This window comes from Tympanuchus pallidicinctus, unplaced genomic scaffold, assembly GCF_026119805.1.
Source record: "Tympanuchus pallidicinctus isolate F22 unplaced genomic scaffold, pur_lepc_1.0 scaffold20, whole genome shotgun sequence".
Classification (NCBI taxonomy): Eukaryota; Metazoa; Chordata; class Aves; order Galliformes; family Phasianidae; genus Tympanuchus; species Tympanuchus pallidicinctus.
Window position 1 is genome coordinate 1,882,879 of NW_026294722.1, and position 11,186 is coordinate 1,894,064.

An 11,186-nucleotide genomic window follows, 5' to 3' on the forward strand; every position below is an offset into this window, starting at 1 on the left:
TCAGCCCGACCCGCCCGCCCCGAGGGCGGTGTTTGCGCTACATGCGTATTTTACGTACCGTCTCTCCGCCGCTGGCTTCTTCCGTACTCCAACTGCGTGGATCGAGCCCCGCTTACACACTTTTCTCCGCAAGTCTCTGCCCGGCCGGGTCTCTCGTTACGCAAATCGCGTACGTCCAGACCACCCACCTGTGGCAACGCTACAACTACCGTTCCTTCCTCGCAGCCGCCGAGGCCTTGCAGCGCGCCGCCGGCGTCGGGGGGAAGGGCTCCAGGTTAGTCCCGCATCTCACCGGGCTCCGACCTCGTCCCTCTCAGCTACCCGCACGCCCACCCGTAGCCCGAGGCCGAGGGAGAGGCGGTGCCGCCGGCTCTCGTGAAGCCGAGCTCGAACGGGGGCTCGGGGCCATCGCGTCCTGCCGGCGAGGCAAGGTGCGACGGGTGGCAGCGCCGAGGAGCAGCGGGAGGGCTGCGGCAGGCCTCTGCCTCGCACCGGCGGCACTGTGTGGCACTGCTCCACGTGCCCTCGGCTCTTAAGGACAAGCGCGAAGGGGACGGCCGCCCGCCTCGGCACTAGGGGACGCCCGGCCGGAGCCCGACGTCGTGTAACGGCGCTGCCGGCTCGCAGCTGTCAGCGGTACGCGGCGCCCTGAGACGGGGCTGAGCGCTCGGTGCCGCTCGTGAAGCGCGAAGGAGCGCGGGGCGCTGCGCTGTCGCGTGGCCCCGCTCGCTGCGGTGCCGGGATCTCCGCCGCTCGGTGCGACACGTGCGGCCTCTGAAGAAGTGTGATTGAAGGCAACTTGGCTCTGCGTCCTTAACAACCAGCGCGAGGGCGGTCCCGGTGTGTTGGTGTTTGACAAGCGGGACACGATAGGTAAAAAGAAGATGTCGGGTCGTCGTGTGGCTGCCGCGTGTGACCGACGCCAGCTGCCGCGGGGCATGGGGAGCATGGCAGCCCCGCTCCTCGACCCGCGTCCACTTCGGCTGCCGTTTCTGGAGGCTGACGTGAGTAGGGCAGGGCTGCGGGGAGGGCGGCGGTGGGGCAGGAGCTCAGCCTGCGGGACCTGGAAGCAGGGCGGCCGGCCGTGCCGGCGGCCCGAACCGTTCGCGAGGCCTGCGGCACCGGGCGGCGGAGCCAAGCGCTCGTTTCGCAGCCCCGCGTCGGGTGTTGCGGTGTCCCGGCGGCACCGGGCGGGCGCCCCGCGGCCCAGACACAAAGACCCTCGGCACCCAGCCGCTGACGCTCGTAGCAGCCGGCCCCACACTCCGACGGGCGGCACGGGGCGGCCCTACACGCGGCCGCGGGCCGCTGTCCGCCCCGCCCGAGCCGCCGCTCCGCCGGCTGCAGCTGGGCCCGAGCCACGCGGGGAAGGGGCGGCGGACTCCCGGTAACCCCGCGGGGCGCCGCGCCCGCAGCCCGCCCCTTCCCCGCCGGGCGGGGGCTCACTTCGCGCGTCGCGCGTCACGTGACCGGGGAGGGGGCTTGCCAGCGGCGCGGCGCGCACGTTAGGCGTCACTGCTCACGTGACGCCGCCGTTCTCTCCCCCAAGAGTCGCCTCCAATCGATTTGCGGGCGCTCGATGCAGCAGCCTTCGCGGAGGAGCATTCTTCGGTCTCGGCCGCCGCCGCCGCCTCCTCCCTTACCGCCGCCGCCGATCGATGCGCTCAGAGCTCCGGTCGCCATTTTAGGGGGAGAGCGAGGGAGGCAGAAGGAAGGCTCGGTAGGTACCGGGCGGCCTCGCGCCGCTCTCCGCGTTCGGCTGCGCGGCCTCGGCAGCGCCGCGCCCTCCCTAACGGCCGCTCGGCGCCGCCCGCGCTCCCCTGCCCACGGCGCTCCCGCCGGGCGCCGTGCCCGCCCTCATTCGGCCCCGTTCCCACACGCCCCCTCCCGCTCCGGTCGTCGCTCCCCGGGCCGGGCGGGGTTGCCGCTGCCGCTCGGGCTTCGCACGTTGCTCGTGCCCCGCTCCGTCCCCCTGCTCCCCACCCACCTGCCTGCTGCCAGTGGGTCGCGATGGGCCCTACCGACCCGATAACCCCGCTCACCGGAGCTGCTTTTTTTTTTTCCTGCTTTTATTTTATTTCATTATTTCTCCATTGCTCCTTAATATAACTCACATTCTTTTTATTCGTCGGGTTTTCGTTTCTGCAATAAAGCCGCACCAGCTTTCTCCTGTTTTTTGTCTTTCGCTTCTTGGTCTCTGTCTTACCTAAACTTTCGGTGCTGTTAGCACTGATACCCTGCAGGATGCACTTCAATTAAAGGCTTTGTTTTGTGCAACTCTCTTGTGTGTGACTTTTCCCATTTGTTTATTTCAGGCCCCTCCAAGGCATTCCTTGCTCACAATGTATAGGACAAAAGTCAGCTTGAAAGACCGTCAGCAACTTTATAAACTAATCATTAGTCAGCTACTGTATGACGGATACATAAATATTGCCAATGGCTTAATAAATGAGATAAAACCACAATCAGTGTGTGCGCCATCTGAACAACTGCTGCATCTTATTAAATTAGGTAAGCTGACATTAAAAGCAAAATAATTCCTGTAAAGTTTGTGCTCCCGAATGTTTGGATTAAACATTTGTGAATAGTGTAGTATTACTGAGAATGCATCTCTTCTGTTTTCTACGCCTTTGTAGTAAATCACAAAGCTTTTATATCTTTAGTCTGTTCAGTGACTCGCAGGATCACTGCACATTTAATAGTGTTAGATCCATTACTAAGGCACAGCTCTCTCTGGTTGCTCCTGGACGTGTTGGAGGGGAGGGAATAAGTCCTTCTGTTGGCCCCATTCATTGGTCTTTATACCACTCTCAAGAAAACAAGTTTCACAGTCTATGATCTTGGCAAAGGCGTGTTTCCTGTTCCCTCTATGCATCTTTCTGAAAGTACATATGTGCTGCAGAAAGCCCAGAGTTCCTGGGCTGCTGTTGAAACAAGTCACCTGGATTACTGGAACAGTCCTAACCATGACAACGTGTTTTCCCTGTATTGTAACTGAACTGGTTCTGCTGCTTGAACTAGTTGATTTCTATGGGTATAAATGTGGAGCCTCCTCTGTCTGAAAGAAGAATACTGGGCTTTGCAGTCTGTAGATGAAAGCAGGAAAAAAACTTTTCTGTGAAAGTCGCTAACTGCAAGTAGGCACTTAGCTTAAAGCTTGTGTGCCTTGGTGCAGTTTGCAGTGCTAAATTGGCTTCGTCATGTAGATGCATGTTGCAGTCAAAATGATTCTTTAAGGTGGGTTTGAATTAATAATTTTTGTGAGTAGTGTTAGGATAGGAGTTTATGTGTTGTTCTTTCAGTTCAGTTAGAGAGTAATTCAGTTCAGTAAAGAGAGTAATTGTTAAATGCTTCTATTTTTTCCACTTTTAATCTCATGTAATAGCACTGAGTCTTCTTTCACCCTATTGTAACCTGATTATAGGCATGTCAGCGACTTCTGTATGTGATTGTTTAGCTGTTAATAAGTAATCAGTACTTAATACCATCCTATATTTACTGGTTATCTTGCCACAGTTACACCAGTGCTGAACACTAAACAGCTGTGTTTAGTCAAACTGCCTTTCACTCTTAAGGATAGATATTGCTGTACTACAACTAAATCTGTTCTGCTAGCTTAGCTTTGTTCAACGTGGGCTGTCTCTTAAATCCTGAACTTGAGAGCTGCCAAAGAAATCTGTAGGATAGGTGTGGGCATAGCCTGCCTGTCTAAAGAGGAGGTAAGCCTGGTTTAAGAATGTCAACTTTCTCTTTTCAGGGATGGAGAATGATGACAGTGCTGTTCAGTATGCAATTGGGCGGTCAGATACAGTAGCTCCAGGCACTGGAATCGACTTGGAATTTGATGCAGATGTACAGACCATGTCTCCTGAGGCCTCTGAGTATGAGACTTGTTACGTCACGTCTCATAAGGGGCCCTGTCGTGTAGCAACATATAGCAGAGATGGACAGCTAATAGCTACAGGATCTGCTGATGCCTCAATAAAAATTCTTGACACGGAGAGAATGCTGGCCAAAAGTGCTATGCCTATTGAGGTAAAATATGACTTGAATCACAGTCACTTTGTCAGTTCTTGGGCTGCTCTCTCTGTTTCGTGCCATGTCTGTGCCTTGTGGCTGGCTCAGTGGGTTAGACTAAATATCTGTCTCGACGTATTTCTTATTCCAGCAGTGGCTCATAAAGCACCCTTGAAGAAAAGGAAGAAAAAACAGGGCGAGTATACCAGTGTAACTCCTCACAGCATTCTAGAGAGCCGAGACAAAAATTGCTTCTAATAGTCGTTGATAATCTCTAAAACCATGCAGACAGTTTGGTTATGGACCTACCTTCACATCTGGCTATACAACGCATGGCTCTGCTTCAGTACTTTTTCACGGAGTTCATATTTGCTTCCTTTACTTTTTCTCTAATACACTTATCTGGCAACAGCTTAAGAGTTCTGGGTTTGTTGTTTTTTCCCCACTGAGTGCACACCAAATTCCCAGCAGTATGCAACATGAGTGAAAGCTGCAGTTTTCCCAGTTGGTACCTGCTTCCCTTCATTAGTGTGGCAATCATGTCTTTTGATTTGGACTGTTCACAAAGGTGATGCATGTTCAGGCATCAGTTCTCTGTGGCTGACAGTAGTTTGTCCTTGAGCAAATCCAGTAACCTTTGTAAAGACACAGGGACGTTATTTCATAAGAATTTGTAACTGTGTGAAGGTATCACATCTTCAGATAATTAAGATCAGTGATAATGTGCCAAGTCATATGTCAGAAAAGGTAGCGATACGATCACGGGTACGAGTGAAAATGGTAAATTTCCTGTCAAAGGAGTGTTCTGCCTTTTAACAGTGACTTGTTCAATGTTCTTTGTAGGTCATGATGAATGAGACAGCACAGCAGAACATGGAAAATCATCCTGTTATTCGGACTCTGTATGATCATGTGGATGAGGTTACATGTTTAGCTTTTCATCCTACAGAACAGATCCTAGCATCTGGTTCAAGGGACTACACGCTTAAATTGTTTGACTATTCAAAGCCTTCTGCCAAAAGAGCCTTCAAATACATACAGGTTAGATACAATAGTTCAATTCAGAGCAACCAAATCTTGCATGTGTGATTATTGAGGTATCAGTGAGCTGAATTGCATCTGGGTACATAAGTGTATGTAGTGTGCAGGAGTATGCAGCTACAAAATGTTCAGACCTGGTGATGCACTGTGAGTTTGTAATGGATAGCTATAGTCTTAGAATCTTGTGCCTGTTGGCTTTTTGTTAATTCAGACCTAATCTAAAATGGATGACTCTGAAGTCAGCTACATTTTCTTGGTTCTGGAGGCAAAGTTTGTGATTATGTGGTGGCTGACAAAACCTCCTGCTGCTGTTGTACAGTATCCAACAAATAGGCACAGCAAGCTGCTCTAGGAGAGAAACTGGTAGATTTCAGCATGGCCTGTCACTTAAATAATACACAGGGCATTTTCTATTCTGTGAAAATAGAACAGGTTGTGCTAATTGATAAGGCAGTTTTATTTTTTAGTGCCACCACGATTGACGCTTCGATTTTTGTGTTTTACTTTTAACCTTACACCAATTACGTCTTTTTTGCTCCAACAGGAAGCAGAGATGTTGCGCTCCATCTCTTTCCATCCCTCTGGAGATTTCATACTTGTGGGTACCCAGCACCCTACTTTGCGACTCTATGATATCAATACTTTCCAATGTTTTGTGTCTTGCAATCCTCAAGACCAGCACATCGATGCCATATGCTCAGTGAATTACAACGCAAGCGCAAACATGTATGTGACGGGAAGCAAGGATGGATGCATCAAACTGTGGGATGGTGTTTCGAACCGCTGCATCACTACTTTTGAGAAGGCACATGATGGAGCTGAAGTCTGTTCTGCTATTTTTTCCAAGAATTCAAAGTATATCTTGTCAAGTGGAAAAGACTCTGTAGCTAAACTGTGGGAGATATCTACTGGTCGGACGCTGGTCAAGTACACAGGTACGTGGCAGCTGAACTGCCAGGGACCACCTTTGTCGTGTGCTGATCAGTGAGCAGGTGGTGGTGTCTGTCTGAAGAGTAAGATCTGTCACTGCTGAATATTAACTCGTAAGGGGGGACTGCTTTTGTGAGGATAAATGGCCCCAAATTTGAAAATGTAAAATACTTCCAGAAGAAGAGCTATGTCAATGTCAATCTATTTACTCTAGCTAGAGCTTGGACGCGTAACTGACATCATTACACTTTTGGAGGGAAGTCATCACCAGACTAGAGAAAAAGTAAATAGGAATGTGGATCCCTTAAGGAATAGAATGCTTGTGGGAAGAATTTCATTTTCTAGTTTTTCTTGAACATTATTTTTTAAAAAAGCATAATTGCTTTTCTTGTTAATGTTCACTTTAGTTTGGGGGCTCACCAGTTTAAGCTGCACGCCTAGTCTAACCAAAAAATGGGAAAGTCAAAAGTACTGTGTAATCCTTTTGGAGTTAGAGGAGTTCACTTGCCTGGATTGTTGCCCAGACTGTAGGGGAATTGAACTCGTACCACTGGTTTGGATGTGTGCAGTCTGTGTGCACTGGCTGTGTTTGCTGCCAACCAGCAGGGTGCAGCACCTCCTCAGTAAACCCTTGCAGACACCAGGTAGGATGCAGCAATGTATTCCTTGCAAAATAAATGCATGAGTGGGTAACACGTCCCCTTTGAAGGGAGGAGGAGAGGTGTGGCTGAAGTACATGGCCTGCATATTAAAAGAAGAAGTTATTAATGTTAACAGGAATCTGTGTTTACCAATAACTGTGGTCTTCAGTTAGTTAGCTGTAAGCCTTGTACAAAAGATGTAAGGTTATACTGCTCTTAATGTTTGCATTCATACTGACTGGCTGAACTTCTTACAAGTGGAATGCTTAATCCTTCTATTCTCTAACATGTTCTGCCCTATACAGTGTATATAATTACAAGAGGATATCTGTAGTTGCTTTACATGTGTACTAACTGAGGAAATAAGGCTCGGTAATAGACTTCCCATAACTATCAATTGCTGTAGTTTACTTCTGGATCCTTGGGGAAGAAAAACCTAAAGATCTTACTTGGCTTGTATTTCACTGCATGTATTTAGGAGCTGGTTTGAGTGGACGTCAAGTGCACAGGACACAAGCAGTCTTCAACCACACAGAAGACTACGTGCTGCTGCCAGATGAAAGGACCATAAGTCTCTGCTGCTGGGATTCAAGAACTGCTGAGCGAAGAAATCTCCTTTCTCTTGGGCACAACAGCATCGTCCGCTGTATTGTCCATTCGCCCACCAACCCCGGCTTCATGACCTGCAGTGACGACTACAGGGCTAGATTTTGGTACAGGAGGTCAACGACGGACTGAGGGCATCCTGATAAAAGAATGGTTATCCAGATTCCTTACATCATCCTGTATTGATTGTACCGCCGACAGATGCCTAAAGGAGAGCTGTGTCTGTTTTTTGTTGTTTTGTGTTTTAATTCTGTCAGATGGCAGAAAAATATTGAGATACTGAAACTTCAGTTTTGCCCCACGCTAATTTTTTTTATTAGTGTGCGTGGCATTAATTTTTTTAAGTCATCTCTGATTTTACTCGAGGAGCTGGGGTGCGGAATAAAACAATCCTTGCAGGAAGGATTAAACTTACTCTCCTGTCTTTCTGAATCCTGCGAAAGATAATGTGACTAAATCTTGCTCAAACTGGGCAGTGTGAGCCAGTTTTGCTCTGCATTGTATCTGTGCAATCCCCCTAAAGTCTGTTTAAAGAATGGATTACACGAGCAACGGTAGAACTCAGTGAATGTTTTAGTGAAGCCTTAAGCCGTCTTCAGTTCTGATTCATGCTTTGAAGCTCTTTTATATCTTTCAGTCTCCTTCCCTCAGTTGGCCAAGCGGGCCTCTGATTCTGAGTCAGTTTGGTGCCATAAGAATTTAAAACGTGGTTTTAAATTGTTCAGATGAATTGAAGAAATGGTGTTCTAGTTCTGATATTAAAGTTCAGACTTGAAATCTTGTCTTCTTTACAATTTATCTTAAGTGTAATCTTAAAGTAAATTCAAGGAATATTCACACTGAAGCTATTAAATGTGGCAGTGCTGCAGCATATGAAAGTGAGAATAACCTGGCAATAGGAACTGTTTAGTAACTCCTCTGAGAAATGTCAATTTTCTTCGTATATCTACATCAGAAATGTCAGTTTGCTTCATTTAGTTCACATTCTGTCAGTGTGTCACACAGCAATTGAGATACTTTTTTGAATTTAAAAACAGACTCATTGTTTCTTCTGCCTGCTGTGTCTGATAGTCTGAGTTTCCCAGATCTTACTGTATTCATAGAAGTACAAATCAGCAAGAAATCTGTGGTTAAAACTTCTATACATTTGAAAATTCACTACATGTTCTTGTAGGTGAGGTTTGATATCCGGTCTTTGCAGTTTTAAGAGTGTTCATTCAGGCATTCTATCTGCAGCACAGTGGTGCAGTGCTGTTCAGATTCACTTTTGGGAATGAATTTCCCTTAGTCATAAGCTCAGCACTTGCTTTCATTAAATGTATGGTTGTTTATTAATGTTGGGTTAACTTTCCATTGCCACTGAGTGTCTTGTCAAGGGCTGATGAGGATGCAGGTTTTGTCTATATATAAATAAAGATGATCTTTTAAAAAATTATTTAATATATAAAGAAGGAAATGTATTAGTTTTCTATATAGAAGATAGTAAAAGTACCGGAAGGATTTGGGATGTATTACAGCCTGAATTGCTCTGTTGCACTGCATTCGAATCAGGCAGTTGCAGACCTGCAGTGTTGAATGTTTCAGTTTTGTTGTTCTAAATTTAATATTCTTCTTAAACAGTACAGCAGTACAGAACCAATTTATTAGACTCAGTGATTTTCTACATCAACTGTCTACAACTTCAGATGCACGGGAGGCAGGAGGTGGTGGGTTCTGCTGGCTGCTTTGGTGAAGGAACAAGGAGAGCCGGTGGGAGGGAGAAGGGAAATCATGACACAGCTATGAACACGCTGTCCTTGCTCAGCAGTCAGCCCTCTGGTACCAGCACCAGTGGGCTAAACTGGGAGCAGTGGGAGTTGTTTATTAAATTGAAGTGTTTCTGTAAAGCAGCTGTCTGTAAGTAACTCATTCGCTGTGCATCTTTGGGCTCTTCTATTTTCGAAGCAGTGTTTTGTATATTAAACCATTGCTGGAGTTGTTAAGTTAGCAGTGTTGTAGCTTTCACTTCAGACTTCCTTAATTCTGTACGAGGTTGGTTTCCTTGTTTTTCTCTTGAAACAGAAGTAGAGATGTAGGAGAAAACATCCTGAAATGAGCTCCTGTGCTGTTGTCTTTTAGCAGTACTGTAGTGAGAGATGATGCTCACAGAGAGAAAACTGGCATTTGGCTGCAGGATGTTCGTATTGATTTCATTAAAATAGTTTGATTTCCATAGGTATTTACAAAAAGTGGCCTTGCTTTTCCCAGTAAAAATAAGTTATTTACTAAGCTAGTTACTGTGTTTTGTTACTTAAGTAGATTACTTGAAAAATCCAAGAGCTATTGGAGTGAAGTGGCTCAGGGAGCAGCTTGGATCTAGCATGACAAAACATAAAGAAAAAGCAAAACCATTTTGGTTCAGGCTTCAGACTGAGTAAGATGTCTTCTACCTGAAGTAAAAATGTTTGTTGTATCCTGTATGCAGGATATAATTATATAAAAGGGCAAGTGGCCTGAATCAAACTTGAGTTTGGGGAGCTGAACCAAGAGCAGGGAAGTAAGATCTTCAGTCTGAATCAAAAGTTTAGAGTCAGCGAGGAGGCAGTCAAGGTTAGGATAGATAATCTCTAACTGCTTCTGTTCCCCTTCCATCATCCAAGGACAGGAATGTTTTTACTCAAGTTTCAGAGCACTGAAGTTGACCAGGCAAAGTGAGCTTGGGTCTTTCAGAACCAGTCCTGCCTGAAAGCAGGCAAGTTCACAAGTGTGTCCAGAGGAATGACCTTTGCACGGATGCTGTTTGTTGTTGCCTTGGTGCTCTTAAAATTCTCTATTAATGAAGTTGGGGACAAAAAGAAGCAACCCTGCTCCAATATTTGGAATGCTCTTAAAATGAGCTTTGTAAAGGAAAGCAATTTTTAGCACGTTACCTACTAAGTGTTAGGTAGTACGGGGCTTTTGCTGTACTCAGCACTGCTGAGAGTAGTCAGCTCAGTGGATCACAGTTCTTGCTAGCAGCTTCAGAACAGCTCTGTTTATTTTCAGAAGGGGAAGAAAGATTACAGCCCAGTTCTGCAGCTGTCTTTGACCTTGGGGGAACCTGTTTTGAAACTGCTTTTCCCTGATATGTTCAGACAAGTGTGAAGCAAGTCTCACACTTGTGGGTTAATGCAGTAGGTGCAGAGAGCATCCTTGCTGCTGATTTTCCTTGATAACAAAATGCAAGCTTGGTAAACTTGTTCGATTGGAGAAAGCATCTGTTTCTGACTCTCTTAGCCATGCATACTCTTCCACTTTTCTACTGTTTATCTGTTTTTTCCTTGAGCTGAGTGCAAATCCATGGGGGTAGCATGAGATACGGTGGGAGGGGACGTGGGTGTTATGGGAAAGCCCTCTGTGGTGTGCTGAGTGCTGCTGGTGCTCAGATAGCAGAGTGCTACAGCACACGGATGCCTGCCTGCTCCAGGTACGGGACATACCGTGTTACCAGCACAGTCATTACTAACCATCCTCCTGTGGTTTTCAGATATTCTTGTGAGACTAGCAAACTTTGCTATTGCCCCGTTTTTAAGCTCTTTGTTCCTCAGAGATTAAGGGCAGCTCTTCTTTCACCTGAAAGAGGAAGCAAATGTATAAGCAAGCTCTTGGCAACCAGAATTCCTGCCTGAGATTGTGAGCTGCCCTGGGTTCGAGCACTTGCCAGTGAGAAAGCAGTGACCTGCTGCCTTTCCGAGGAGAAGGGATCTTTCCTTGGGCAGATAACTTCTGCTGGAGGACATTGCTGACTGATGGATGTTGATTTCTTCTCTTGCTCTTGCAGTTTGGGCAGCCCTTCGTTTGACAAAGGAATGCTTTATTCCCATCTGTAGCTCTCAGTAACTATGTCCTGCCATGCTCTTCCACTCAGACCCAGCACTGGTTGTATCTCGCAGGAGAGCCTCCATCCCCTGCTGAAGGTCAATTTATCCACCT

At 47.1% G+C, this 11,186-nt stretch overlaps 1 protein-coding gene across 1 annotated transcript; it reads left to right on the forward strand.

Annotated features, from left to right (window-relative positions):
- The first annotated feature begins 13 nt into the window (after window positions 1–13).
- On the forward strand, window positions 14–9,217 carry CSTF1 (cleavage stimulation factor subunit 1). The gene is made up of 7 exons (XM_052683386.1): window positions 14–1,004; window positions 1,550–1,720; window positions 2,316–2,511; window positions 3,758–4,035; window positions 4,861–5,058; window positions 5,603–5,993; window positions 7,108–9,217. The coding sequence occupies exons 1-7, from the start codon at window positions 885–887 to the stop codon at window positions 7,365–7,367; spliced, it is 1,614 nt and encodes a 537-aa protein (XP_052539346.1). The 5' UTR covers window positions 14–884; the 3' UTR covers window positions 7,368–9,217.
- Window positions 9,218–11,186: the final 1,969 nt, after the last annotated feature.